Source organism: Podarcis bocagei (genome assembly GCF_964188305.1).
Source record: "Podarcis bocagei genome assembly, contig: HAP1_SCAFFOLD_44, whole genome shotgun sequence".
Classification (NCBI taxonomy): Eukaryota; Metazoa; Chordata; class Lepidosauria; order Squamata; family Lacertidae; genus Podarcis; species Podarcis bocagei.
In genome coordinates, this window is record NW_027670336.1 from 547,950 (window position 1) to 562,429 (window position 14,480).

A 14,480-nucleotide genomic window follows, 5' to 3' on the forward strand; every position below is an offset into this window, starting at 1 on the left:
TGTAAGAGAAGGATAAAAGGTTGTGTTTGGGGGGAAAAACACACCCAAAACTGGGGGGTGGCATCCTCAAATATTTTATTGGGGGATGGGTCAAAGACCCCCAGGCCTTTAAGGGTTGTAGCCTATTCCCTACACCCAAAGGCCTCAGGATGGTTACAACATAAAAACACCACATAAAAACACAAAACATCACATGTTAAAAGGGCATTAGATGTCTTTTTTAAAATTATTTATTAATGTTCTTATGTTATATCGGTAAACATGATCATGTTACATCACAAGGCTTATTTTACTATAATTTTCAACATGTATACAAAGTTTACATGCTAAAAGGAAAAAAAACAAGGACAAAAAATTATTCCAAAATCATATATGTACCAACCCTTTGGACTTCCTGTCTATCCCGTTCTATATTCCTTTTTCACAAATGAATGTATTCTTATTATTGTATATTTCTTTACATTTTTTCTAATACATTCCTATATCAATATGTACCCTTGGTCTTATTTCTCAACTCAGTCTTTTCCAACGTCAATTGAATGCTAGCATAGATAGCGAAACTTTACTGTATTTTTGAACATATATCTACCCCATTTTTAAATATGTTTTTGTTTTGAAGTGCCTCTCAGGCTATTTGTCAACTGAACCATTTCAGCAAATTCTTGTAGCTTGTAATGCCAGTCCGAGCTGTGGCCGTTGCATATAAAAATACCTCTCTAAAGGCATTCGGGATGTCCCTGCCAACAATACTTAACAGAAATCCCTCGGGTCTTTTTAGAAAGGTTATGCCAAACACGTTTTTTGACTCATCATAAATTAAGGCCCATAATACTTTGATCTTCATACACGTCAATTAGCCAAAGCCTGGATTCTAAAGCTGTATAATGGTTTTCCCCACCTTTGTTTGGATTCTTTGATGGGAAGTGAGATTCCGGCTGTTACTGAAGCTCCTTCAACATTCCACACACTGATAAGGTTTCTCCCCTGTGTGAATTCTTTGATGGGTAGTGAGATGGGAGCTCTGACTGAAGCTCTTTCCACATTCCACACACTGATAAGGTTTCTCCCCTGTATGAATCCTTTGATGGGTCGTGAGAGAGGAGGTATGAGTGAAGCTCTTTCCACATTCCACACACTGATAGGGTTTCAACCCTGTATGAATTTTTTGATGGGAAGTGAGAGAGAAAGTCTGACTGAAGCTCTTTCCACATTCTACACACTGATAGGGTTTCTCCCCTGTATGAATTCTTTGATGGGAAGTGAGATGGGAGCTCTGACGGAAGCTCTTTCCACATTCCACACACTGATAGGGTTTTGCCCCTGTATGAATTCTTTGATGGGAAGTGAGAGAGGAGCTATCAGTGAAGCTCTTTCCACATTCCACACACTGATAGGGTTTCTCCCCTGTATGAATTCTTTGATGGGAAGTGAGAGAGGAGCTCTGAATGAAGCTCTTTCCACATTCTACACACTGATAGGGCTTCTCCCCTGTATGAATTCTTTGATGGGAAGTGAGATTGCGGCTGTTTCTGAAGCTCTTTCCACATTCCACACACTGATAGGGTTTTGCCCCTATATGAATTCTTTGATGGGAAGTGAGAAAGGAGCTATCAGTGAAGCTCTTTCCACATTCCACACACTGATAGGGTTTTCCCACTGTATGAATTCTTTGATGGGAACTGAGATGGGAGCTCTGACTGAAGCTCTTTCCACATTCCACACACTGATAGGGTTTGGTCACTATATGAATTCTTTGATGGGAAGTGAGATGGTGGCTGTGACTGAAGCTCTTTCCACATTCCACACAGTGATAAGGTTTCTCCCCTGTATGAATTCTTTTATGGGAAGTGAGAGCGGAGCTCTGATTGAAGCTCTTTCCACATTCCACACACTGATAGGGTTTCTCCCCTGTATGAATTCTTTGATGGGAAGTGAGATTGTGGCTGTGACTGAAGCTCTTTCCACATTTCATGCACTGATAAGGTTTCTCCCCTGTATGAATCCTTTGATGGGAGGTGAGAGAGGAGCTATCAGTGAAGCTCTTTCCACATTCCACACATTGATAGGGTTTCTCCCCTGTATGAATTCTTTGATGGGAAGTGAGATGGGAGCTCTGACTGAAGCTCTTTCCACATACCACACACTGATAGGGTTTCTCCCCTGTATGAATCCTTTGATGGGAGGTGAGGGAGGAGCTATCAGTGAAGCTCTTTCCACATTCCACACACTGATAAGGTTTCTCCCTTGTATGAATTCTTTGATGGGAAGTGAGACTGTGGCTGTGACAGAAGCTCTTTCCACATTCCACACACTGATAGGGTTTCTCCCCTGTATGAATTCTTTGATGGGAAGCAAGATTCTGGCTGTGACTGAAGCTTTTTCCACATTCCATGCACTGATAGAGTTTATTTCCAATAAGGTTTTGTTGATGGTAAGTGAAATGGGAGCTCTCACTGCAGCTTTCTCCACACTCCAAATTTTTACGTGGCTTCTCCTCTCTGGGGATTTTTTCACAGTCACCTTTGTTCTCGATTTCCGATTCATCAGAATCTGCAATGGAGACAAAAAGGGATTAGAGCCTCCGGAATAAATGGAGAAGAACTGAAGGGTGTTGTGTCGTATGACAAAGACACATGAGAGCAGAAGCAGGAAACAGGCTGGGAGGTGCTGGGAATGCACAATCATTTGGGTCTACTAAAGTCATTCAGGCCTAACTGCTAACTGTTGAGTCACTCTGACAAGTGACTAGGCAGCCATTTTCTCTCTGTGTTCTCTGTAAGATTTCAGTCAGAGTCAGTCCGCCTCAGTTGTGAGCAGAGTCAGTATGTAATCTCAGTCAAACTGTTTGGAACCATGTTTTTATGAAGAAGTTTATTTTAACTCAGTAAAGCTCTTATTCTTTCACTTAAAAACTCAGCATTATTAATTTACAATGCACGTCAAATTGGGTATGTGTTCCTTACCTGTGTTGTTTGTCATTAACCAACATATTTATTATTGGATTCTGATGAATTGTTGAATGTTGCTTTCTTTGATACACAGTAGTGATCAAAATCCCCTTCATAGATCACTGCCTTGCCGTGGCGAAGGGAATTGAATAACTCAAAGAAGCTATGCAAAGAAATAGAGGAAAACAATAGAATGGGAAAAAGCAGAGATCTGTTCAAGAAAATTGGAGATATGAAAGGAACACTTTGTACACAGATTACCATAATAAAGGACAAAAGTGGTAAGGACCTCACAGAAGCAGAAGACATCAAGAAGAGGTGGCAAGAATACACAGAGGAACTATACCAGAAAGAAATGGATGTCTCATACACCCCAGGTAGTGTGGTTGCTGACCTTGAGCCAGACATCCTGGAGAGTGAAGTCAAATGGGCCTTAGAAAGCACTGCTAATAACAAGGCCAGTGGAAGTGATGATATTCCAGCTGAACTATTTAAAATTTTAAAAGATGATACTGTTAAGGTGCTACACTCAATATGCTAGCAAGTTTGGAAAACTAAGCAGTGGCCAGAAGATTGGAGAAGATCAGTCTACATCCCAATCCCAAAGAAGGGCAGTGCCAAAGAATGCTCCAACTACCGCACAATTGCACTCAAATCACATAAGCAAGGTTATGCTTAAAATTCTATAAGGCAGGCTTAAGCAGTATGTGGACCGAGAACTCCCAGAAGTGCAAGCTGGATTTCGAAGGGGCAGAGGAACCAGAGACCAAATTGCAAACATGTGCTGGATTATAGAGAAAGCTAGAGAGTTCTAGAAAGACATCTACTTCTGCCTCACTGACTATGCAAAAGCCTTTGACTGTGTTGACCACAGCAAACAATGGCAAGTTCTTAAAGAAATGGGAGTGCCTGATCATCTCATCTGTCTCCTGAGAAATCTCTATGTTGGAGAAGAAGCTACAGTTAGAACTGGATGTGGAACAACTGATTGGTTCAAAATTGGGAAAGGAGTACGGCAAGGCTGTATACTGTCTCCCTGCTTATTTAACTTATATGCAGAATTTATCATGCAAAAGGCTGGGCTGGATGAATCCCAAGCCAAAATTAAGATTGCCGGAAGAAATATCAGATATGCAGATGACACAACCTTGAGGGCAGAAAGTGAGGAGGAATTAAAGAACCTTTTAATGAGGGTGAAAGAGAGTGCAAAATATGGTCTGAAGCTCAACATCAAAAAAAGGAAGATCACGGCCACCTCCTGGCAAATAGAAGGGGAAGAAATGGAGGCAGTGAGAGATTTTATTTCCTTGGGCTCCATGATCACTGCAGATGGTGACAGCAGTCACGAAATTTAAAGACACTTGCTTTTTGAGAGAAAAGCAATGACCAACTTAGATAGTATCTTTAAAAGCAGAGACATCACCTTGCCAACAAAGGTCCATATAGTTAAAGCTCTGGTTTTCCCAGTAGTGATGTATGGAAGTGAGAGCTGGAGAATAAAGAAGGCTTATCACCAAAGAATGGATGCTTTTGAATTATGTTGCTGGAGGAGACTCCTGAGAGTCCCATGGACTGCAAGAAGATCAAACCTATCCAATCTTAAGGAAATCAGCCCTGAGTGCTCACTGGAAGGACAGACCCTGAAGCTGAGGCTCCAACACTTTGGCCACCTCATGAGAAGAGAAGACTCCTTGGAAAAGACCCTGATGTTGGGAAAGATGGAGGGCACAAGGAGAAGGGGATGACAGAGGACGAGATGGTTGGACAGTGTTCTCGAAGCTATGAGCATGAGTTTGAGCAAACTGCGGGAGACAGCGGAAGACAGAAGTGCCTGGCGTGCTCTGGTCCCTGGGATCACGAAGAGTCGGACACGACTAAGCGATTAAACAACAACAACAGTGGCCAAAACTGTGGAAGCCTTTTGGGAAAAAAGTGTATTTCAGAGGTTTGATGGCTCATAACCCCACTTCTTTTAGAGTAATATTATAAAGTTATTTATCAGTGGGAAGATAATTTAATCAAGAATGCAATCCAAGAAAGTTTGTTCAATTATTCTATCAAACATTATCGCCAAATAAGCAGAAAAAGGAAGCACAACATGCTTAGGTTGACTTTTGTCAGTGTGTTACGTGATTGCTAACAAGTTGGTTAGTTGATTGCTAACAAGTTAGTTGGTTTAAAACGGCATTTCCGTGTGCTGCTCTGGTTCGCCAGAAGAGGATTGGTCATGCTGACCACATGACCTGGAAGCTGTACACCGGCTCCCTTGGCCAATAAAGCGAGATGAGTGCCACAACCCAAGAGTCGTTCGCCACTGGACTTAGCAGTCAGGGGTCCCTTTAACTTTAAACGCCCCCCAAATACATAAATGAAATGCTTGAGCCCAAACTGAAGCGTTCCGCAGGTGATCTTTTCCCAGATACTGAAGCATATTTATTTATTTCAACAGGATTCAGCTCCATGTCCTGTTGCTGCTGTGTGCAAATGGTGCTTTCAAGATGATCCCATTCCACTCCCGGAATGGTCTGGGAATAGCCAAAACTTTAATCCAATCGGAAATCAGCTGATGAAAGAAACTTGTTAATCAGAGGCAACCCAGCAATAAAGCCCAATCAACAGAGGCAATAATTCAGTCTTGGTTTGACATTCTTACAGCTGCAGAACTAAAAACTTGGTTCACTTCATGGGAAGGCATTGTAAGGCCGTAATGAAAGCTAAAGGTAACCAAAGGTTTCACGTTTTTTTCTTTATGATTGCTGTTCTAATAAAAACTCCTTCATAAAAGTCATTGCATTACATTCTGACTCCCTCGGCAATCTTCGCAGAGCTCTGGCCCAATGGTTGCAAGTGGCTTGAATTAATTAATTTTATAATGAATGATTTTAGAGTGTTGTTTATGCTGTACTTTTGTACTTTTGTATTGTTGTTAGCCGCCCTGAGCGGCTGGGGAGGGCAGGATATAAATAAAATTTATAATTATTATTTATTCTTCTTCTTCTTCATTATCCTTCCATTGCTATATAATTTTATGGTATTACTCCACACAAAAGTGGTGTTAGGAGCCATCAAACCTCAGAAATACACTTTTCACAAAAGGTTTCCACAATTTCAGCCACTAGTATAAGTTGTTCATTTTAAGTTAACGTTCTTTTTATATGGCATCAGAATATTATTATTTATGTTTCATGATGATATATGTGTTGGAAGCCACCCAGAGTGGCTGCGGCAACCCAGCCAGATGGGAGGTAGAAATAAAAAATATTATTATTATTATTATTATTACTACAGTGGTACCTCGATTTAAGAACTGTCCTGTTCCGGAAAAGATTAAGTTTGTAAACCGAGGTACCACTGTATCATCCTCATCCTCATCACTGCTACTACTACCTGAGATTCCATAAGCCTAGCTCTTCTCTGGGATGGATTTTGTTTGGCCCAGTCATGGCATCCCTCCATCTCCAATGTCAGTCCTTGTTATGGCTTGGTCTCTCCCACAAACGTGAGACGACTCTGTTAATAATTTCAGATTTATTGCTAAAACAACAAACTTGGACGGAGCTCCTCTACTCATCGTCCTCCCCACAAGATGGAGTTGCCCGGACTGAGCTCCTCCCCCTTCCCCAGCAAGGAAGCCCCCACCTTCTCTTCCAGTATCTTTAAATCTGGCAGAGAATGCTTCCTGAATTCCAGTGTCTGACTCACTCCTGTAGCTCTCACACAGCTGTCTGTCACTGTCTCTGTTTTTCTTCTCCCCTTTGTTCAGAGCTCAGATGACAGTTGCTCTCCCCCTCCTCTTTGCCTTCCGCTGCTAACTCTCCTCTCCCTAGGCCTGCTTCTTCTCTGGCTGGCAGCACCTGAGCTTCGCTGCCAGTCCTCTCTTTGGTCAACCCAAGACTGACAGGAGCAAAAACAAAAACCTGAAGCTACTTAGCTTTCCTAACAATTCTGAAGCTGACATTGAAGATGGCCTGGGAAGTTCAGACCAGCCCAATCCTGGTAGAAAAAGGAATAATTTGAGGAAGATTGTTCAAAGAAAAAACTGTAATTTACTCTTTATTGTGGGGGTGTTAGGTTCCCAGGTGTTACAGGGGGCGCTGTTGAGCTCTGTGAAAATATATGAGGTTGGTCACATTGAGGTATTTTTTTAATTTCCAGGCAGATATGACGATCCCACAGGGAGCCTTACCAAGAGAGGCCACGATCCCACGATTCTCCTCCATGACGTCCTTATGCAGAGCTCTCTGGTCAGGATCCAGCAACGCCCACTCCTCGTCCGTGAAACGAACAGCGACATCTTCAAAGCACACTGGACCCTAAAATAAAAAGGGAAATGTCCTCCTCTGAGACAGCAGAAATATGATCTGCTACACAATGCTCTGTTGTTTCCTTCCTGTTAATTGCGTTTTTTTTTCAATAGGATAGCTTTGCTGCACATTTTAATTCATAGAATCATAGAATCATAGAGTTGGAAGAGACCACAAGGGCCATCGAGTCCAACCCCCTGCCAAGCAGGAAACACCATCAGAGCACTCCTGACATATGGTTGTCAAGCCTCTGCTTAAAGACCTCCAAAGTAGGAGACTCCACCACACTCCTTGGCAGCAAATTCCACTGTCGAACAGCTCTTACTGTCAGGAAGTTCTTCCTAATGTTTAGGTGGAATCTTCTTTCTTGTAGTTTGGATCCATTGCTCCGTGTCCGCTTCTCTGGAGCAGCAGAAAACAACCTTTCTCCCTCCTCTATGTGACATCCTTTTATATATTTGAACATGGCTATCATATCACCCCTTAACCTCCTCTTCAACAGGCTAAACATGCCCAGCTCCCTTAGCCGTTCCTCATAAGGCATCATTTCCAGGCCTTTGACCATTTTGGTTGCCCTCCTCTGGACACGTTCCAGTTTGTCAGTGTCCTTCTTGAATTGTGGTGCCCAGAACTGGACACAGTACTCCAGGTGAGGTCTGACCAGAGCAGAATACAGTGGCACTATTACTTCTCTTGATCTAGATGCTATACTCCTATTGATGCAGCCCAGAATTGCATTGGGTAATTATGGGTGCTTATTTTATTCTGTGTTTTAATTATGGGTATTTGTCTTTGTGGGCGGCTTCCAACAAAACACTAAAATACAATAATCTATTAAACATTAAAAGCTTCCCTAAACAGGGCTGCCTTTAGATGTCTTCTAAAAGTTTGGTAGTTATTTTTCTCTTTGACATCTGGTGGGAGGTCGTTCCACAGGGCGGGTGCCACTACCGACAAGGCCCTCTGCCTGGTTCCCTATAACTTGGCTTCTGCAGCGAGGGAACCGCCAGAAGGCCCTCAGCACTGGATCTCAGTGTCTGGGAAGAACGATGGAGGTGGAGATGCTCCTTCAGGTATACTGGACCGAGGCCGTTTAGGGCTTTCAAGGTCAGCAGAAACACTTTGAATTGTGCTCAGTAACGTACTGGGAGCCAGTGTAGGTTTTCAAGACCGGTGTTATATCGTCTCGACGGTCACTCCCAGTCATCAGTCTAGCTGCCGCATTTTGGATTAGTTGTAGTTTCCGGGTCACCTTCAAAAGTAGCCCCACATAGAGCGCATTGCAGTAGTCCAAGTGAGAGATAACCAGAGCATGCACCACTCTGGTGAGCCAGTCTGCGAGCAGATAGGGTCTCAGCCTGCATAACAGATGGAGCTGATAAACAGCTGCCCTGGACACACAATTGACTTGTGCCTCCATGGAGGCACAAGTCCAGAATGACTCCCAGGCTGCGCACCTGGTCCTTCAGGGGCAGTTACCCCATTCAGGACCAGGGAGTCCCCCACACCTGCCCACCTCCTGTCCCCCAAAAACAGTAGTTCTGTCTTGTCAGGATTCAGTCTCAATCTGTTAGCCGCCATCCTTCCTCCAACAGCCTCCAGACACTCACACAGGACCTTCACCGCCTTCACTGGTTCTGATTTGAAAGAGAGGTAGAGCTGGGTATCATCCGCATACTGATGAGCACCCAGCCCAAACCCCCTGATGATCTCTCCCGGCAGCTGCATGTAGATGTTGAAAAGCATGGGGGAGAGGACAGAACCCTGAGGAACCCCACAAGTGAGAGCCAGGGGTCTGAACACTCATCCCCCCCCACCACTTTCTGAATACGGACCAGGAGGAAGGAGGGGAACTACTGTATGACAGTGCCCCCAGCTCCCAGCCCCTCAAGACGGTCCAGAAGTATGTTATGGTTGTTCAGCAACCACTCGCTCGATCACCTTGCCCAAGAATGGAAGATTTGAGACTAGGCGATAGGTAGCCATATTGGCAGCATCTAAAGATAGTTTTTAAATAAGCTGTTTGATAGCCGCCTCTTTCATAGCATCTGGGAAGGCTCCCTCACAGAGAGAAGCATTCACCACCTCGCAAAGCCCATCGCCCAACCCTTCCCGGCTAGCTTTTATAAGCCAGGATGGGCAAGGATCAAGGAGACAGGTGGTTGGTTTCACTTGTCCAAGCAGCCTGTCCACATCCTCGGAGGTAACAGATTGGAATTGATCCCACGCAACTTGACTAGACAGGACACTAGCACTCTCCTGCCCTGGCCCTGCTGCCACGGTGGAGTCTACCTCTTCCTGAATCTGAGCGACTTTGTCTGCAAAAAACTTTGCAAAATCATTGCAGGAGATCATGTGGCCCATACTGGGCCCCGTTGTAGCAGGTGGTTCCGCTAAATTGCAAACCACCTGAAAAAGTCTCCTGCTGCTGTTTTCTGCAGATGCAGAAAGTCTTCTTCGCTGTCGCTACCACCACATGGTAGGCTCAACATTGAACCCTAACCCGTGTCCGGCCAGCTTCAGAATGAGTTATCCGCCACCGGCGCTCTAGTCATCTCAGCGATTGTTTCATTGCCCTCAGATCCATGGAAAACCACGGGACTGAGTGGGCTCCATGCAATCGAAGAAGGCCCATCTGCTTCTTCCAACCAAGTCTCTGTTACACATGCCAGGTCAAGTCCTCCATCCATGATCAAGTCATGGATGGCAGTGGTTTTATGAATCATTGACCTGGCATTGCACAGCAGCACCTTCAGGTCATGTGGGTATCCCTTGCTGATTCTAGTATCCGTCCAGTCAGGACCAGACCCGGAGACAGGGATAGTCCTCAAACAACGACTAAAACAGCCTCCTCTGTAATGACATGGTCTGGTCTTGACGTACCTCCTCCTCCTACCTGTGATCACTGAGATCGGTTGTCCCAGTGCATCCCCCCCCCCCTTGGAACATGCCCCAGCTATTTTGTGGGCTGGGACCCACTACCTGGCAGCCCTGACCCCTCCCCTTAAGAAATAAAGCCCTTATATAAAAAAAATCTAATTCCTGAACCCAACCAAACATCCATGCCACCCCCCCAAAAAAAAAGTAATCAAAAGGGAAAAAAGAAAATTTTAAAAACAATTTTAAAAGAACATTGCGTCCTCCTCGCCAGCAGCAGCAGCAACAGCAGCAGCAGCAACCGTCCTTACGAGGCCTGTCAGGCCCCACCCTGGGCCAGGTGGTGAGTGGCAGAAGCGGGGCCCTCAGGCACTCACGCAGGGGAGTCCTCCTGGGCAGCAAGCAGTCCTTATGGGGATTCAGGCCCTGCCCAGGGCCAGGTGGTGAGTGACAGGAGCAGGGCCCTCAGGCACTCACGCAGGGGAGTTGTTTCAACAGGACTGCTTTGCTGCATATTTTAATTCTGGATGCTTATGTTATTCTAAGTTTTAATTATGGGAATTCGTCTTTGTGCAAATACGTGGTTCTCCACCTTGTGTTTTCCAAGTCATTCTGCCTACACAAGCATTCCAGTTTGCCTGATGAAAGGGTCCACTTTCTCCTCTCCTCCTGAGCTATTCTGGGGAGTTCCCTCCTAATGCCCTAGAGCCAAAATCCAGGTGTTCATGGGGGCATGGAGAGGGGGAGGAATGGGGGGCAGGGCCCATTTTGCAGCCAATGGGGCTGGTTAGGTGAATCCAGGCCACTATTTGTTCTCATTTGTCCACTGCTTAGAAACCGATTTTAGCACTCAGTGATCAATCTGGAAATAAAATAAGCCTATTTTGGATGGCCATCTGTCTTGGATGATCTAGCAGAGATTCCTGCATTGCAGGGGGTCTCCCGGCTCTGAGAGACAAGCAGGGAGGGTGGCTTCTGGCAAAAGGAGAGGGATCCACCGGTGGCTCTTCCTTATCCTGACTCACCTCTGCCTCTCGACCTTCCTCTCCCACTCGCCTCCTTCCTCTTCTGCCTCTGATTCTGCACTGCATTCTGCCACAGTGTCTCCCAGCTCACTAAGCCCTGTAAACCCTTCAGCTTCTGACACCTCCTCTTCCCAGCCTTCTCCCTTTCCCCCCCTCTAAACGCCCATCCTTCCTCCACCTCTACTTCTTGGGCTCTCAGCCATCTTCCCTTCCTGGTTTCCCAGCTGCTTCCTCCCACCATTCCTCTGTGCCCAACCGGTCCATGACACTGCTCCATCCCTCGGCCTCTGTCCCCACAAGGCAGCTTCCCCTGACCTGATCTGGTTCCACAGCCGCTGCTTCCCTTCTGCCCCCATGAAAAGACGGATCAGGAAGTCTTGCCAGCATCATTCTGTCACCTGCAAGAGAAAAAAGGTGATCAGGACGCCTGGAGTGCCTGCTTCTCTCACAGGTGAAACAGGGCATCTCTTACTACAGGTGGGCCTTTGAGAAAGCCTTTCCTGCTGAGAGCATTTGGACGTTTGTGCCCATTTCATATGTTTGTTTGTGCAGAAATACATCTCCCCTCCTCTGGACCCTTGTTCCCAACTGTCTGCCCCCAAAACAAGATGAAAAGAACCCCCAGATGAGTTGGAAAACCAACAGAATGAGACCAAATGGAGAAAACCACCTTCCTCCTTACCCAGTGGCCTCTCTCTGGTGTCCAACGGAGGCCTCTCTGCCTCACAGGAATCCAGGTCCATTTCTGCAAAGAGATCCTTTCCCTGAAAAAGAAACAAGGATTCAAAACAGAGAATGGTGAGAAATATTAGACAGAGAATGGCAAAGACTTGAAGGGTGTGAGATCTCATTCCATGGATGCTTTCCAAGAAAACAGATGGGCCATCAGCAGAGCATTATGGGATGTTCTCTGTCCTGTTTGGAGCCCCTTGGGAGTATCCAGACGAAAGTCTCTCTCACCTGCTTTCTCTCCTCTGCCTGACTCAGGAGAAAACCTTCGGCCAGGGCCACCGCCTGGGAACTGGTCTCCGCTCCGCATTCCCTCACCCAGCTCTCCATCTCCAGAGGAAGGACAGCCAAGAACTGCTCCAAGATCACCAGGTCCAGCATCTCAGCTTTCGTGTGCCTTTCTGGCTTCAGCCACTGGTGGCAAAAGTGGTAGAATCGACTGCAAACCTCTCGGGGTCCTTTGGCCTCCTGGCAGCAGAACTGCCTCAACTGCTGGCTCTGCACCTCTGAGCGGAGGGTGTCCTCCTCACCCAGGATCTTCTGCACTGGGTTTTCCCAGAATCCCCCACTGCTCCCAGTTTGGCTGGCATGGCCTCTTACTGCTTCAGGGCCAGCTGAGTCTCGCTCATCCATTTGTGCTCTCAGGAAGCCTCTGAGAGATCAGAAGGAACCCTTTGGTCTTCTGACAAGTTCTGTCTGTCGTAATGAGAAGCTCTGGCAAATCCTACAAAGCAAATACATTGTTCTGTTACAGAATTTGTAGGACGGGGGGGGGGGGGGAGGTAGGATGGTTCCCTGAGCAAGCATGGATGAGTCTTGCTGGGAACCAGGGCAGGATTGCACCGCATCCCAGACCATGAGCTATCTTTTTGAAAAGAAAGAGCAGGAAGAGGAGAAATACGTCTCTAGCCTTCTAGCAATGCAAAATGTGGAGGCAACTGAAGGGATTTCTGGGAGATTAATCAACCTGGTTACTGCAGCCTTCCTGTCAATAAATGAAGTCAGAACCAACTGACAAGAGAATCATTTGTATCTTGTGAAAAATGGATGCTTGGCTCTAGTGGGGGTCCACACCCGGGGGTCCTCAGGAGTTGCTTCCCCCCCCCACTCTCCTGCTTCTGTCTCCTTTTCTTGTACTTGGGACTCTCTGCTGCTCTCCAGACAGACTCCTGGGGTGGGATCCCTTTTTGTTTGCTCTGAGGGCCAGGTATGTATCTGACCAACCCCCTGAGGGCCAAGTGAGCAAAGCCAAAGACATCTCCTTTGAAATTTAGGTGGGTAATTTTTTATTTTAATATTATTATTCCTATTCCTATTATTATTCTGTTAGATAGCTTAACACACACACAGCCATTGATGCCAAGGTCCCTGGAGGCTCGGTGAATAGCAGCGCCCATTTCCGGCTGCTTTGCCAGCAACAATCCCTTTGGGACAGAGAGGATGTGGTCCTGGGATGCCATGCTCTGGGTGCGAGGGGATTGCTGCAGTGGCCTCCGTGGGGAGCTGCCCTGGGAGACGACTGGGAAACTGGTTTGCAATGCAGCAGCCAGACTAGGGGCTGGGATCCCTCTCTTTGTTCCTGGCCTTTCTCTCCCACTTTTCCTCCCTTCCTCCACATGTTCTTTTTTGGGAGGGAGGGGGCTAGTCCACCTCCTCGTCCATCTTTGGAAAACCATTTGCACATGTTTCCTCTGTCGTGCAATGAGGCTGAGCGATGTCACACAGAGTTAAAGTCCCAGGGACTCCTTTGTTTAAAGAAGGGAGATCTTTTCTGAAGGGGGGGCGGAGGGCCAAGTGAGTTTGGGATCCTCTGATCTCCAGGAAGGAGAGCGTGGCAGACCTGGCCCCTCCCGGATCAGGCCCCCCAGGCATCCTCCCCTGCTGCAGCCCTGGGACCCCCCCCCCGTCTCCCCACTGCACCCCCTGGGGGGAGAGAGAGGAGACTCACCAGATCCCAGGAGGGGACAGCGAGGCAGCCCTTGCAGGAGAGACCCCAAAGCAAGGGAAGGACTGGGGAGGGAGGCGCCTTGGCCAGAGCCCCCCCTTGCTTCCTGGCCTCTCTAGGAAGGCAGCTCACTTCCCTTTAACCCTTGCCAAGCCGAGTCCCTCCAGCTCAGCCTTCTCTCGCTTGGCAGAACCTCAGATTCTTATTATTTCTTATGGATTTAGGGGGGCATCTGCCCCCCTGGCTACGCCAATGCCCAGATATCCTTTTGGGGGTGAGGCTCTTGGCTGGACTCTGAGCATCTCCCTCCCTTGGCCAGAAACCAGAGGAAGAGCTTGCAGGGAAAAGGGCTTTGCAGGAGGCAAGGAAGCTCCTCCTGGAATTCAGGAGTGGAGAGATAGGAGGGGATCCCAGGGTCATCTAGTCCAACCCCCAGCGATGCAGGAATCTCAGCTAAAGCATCCATGGCAGATGGCCGTGCGATCTCTGCTGAGAAACCTCCAAGGAAGGAGAGTCCACCACCTCCCAAGGGAGACCTTTCCCCTGCCCAACTGCTCTTAGATGTCCCTCAAGGCAGCGGGTCCTGAGTTCTAGCCCTGCTGAAACAATCGCACTGGCTGCCAAGGAGGAACCAAGCGAGGTTCAAAAGAAA

At 46.9% G+C, this 14,480-nt stretch overlaps 1 protein-coding gene across 3 annotated transcripts; it reads right to left on the minus strand.

Moving 5' to 3' along the window:
* Positions 1-58: 58 nt before the first annotated feature.
* Positions 59-13,887, minus strand: LOC308579478 (uncharacterized protein). 3 transcript variants are annotated; one of them, XM_081214028.1, is made up of 6 exons: positions 13,832-13,887; positions 12,115-12,607; positions 11,837-11,912; positions 11,470-11,552; positions 7,135-7,261; positions 59-2,550 (listed from the first exon to the last, which is right to left on the minus strand). In XM_081214028.1, exons 2-6 carry the CDS (start codon positions 12,514-12,516, stop codon positions 953-955), a joined length of 2,286 nt encoding a protein of 761 aa, XP_081070154.1. In that variant the 5' UTR covers positions 12,517-12,607; positions 13,832-13,887; the 3' UTR covers positions 59-952. The 3 variants fall into 3 exon arrangements, with proteins under 3 accessions (XP_081070154.1, XP_081070153.1, XP_081070152.1); XM_081214027.1 differs by having other exon boundaries at positions 11,837-11,918; XM_081214026.1 differs by having other exon boundaries at positions 11,837-11,918; positions 12,100-12,607.
* Between the last annotated feature and the right edge of the window lie 593 nt (positions 13,888-14,480).

Coding starts and splice junctions, on each gene's coding strand:
- LOC308579478 (XM_081214026.1), bottom strand. CDS start 12,516: ATGGATGAGCGAGACTCAGCTGGCCCTGAAGCAGTAAGAGGCCATGCC. Junction 11,553..11,836: donor CACCAGAGAGAGGCCACTGG/GTAAGGAGGAAG, acceptor TTTCTCTTGCAG/GTGACAGAATGATGCTGGCA. Junction 2,551..7,134: donor TGGGATCGTGGCCTCTCTTG/GTAAGGCTCCCT, acceptor TCTCCATTGCAG/ATTCTGATGAATCGGAAATC.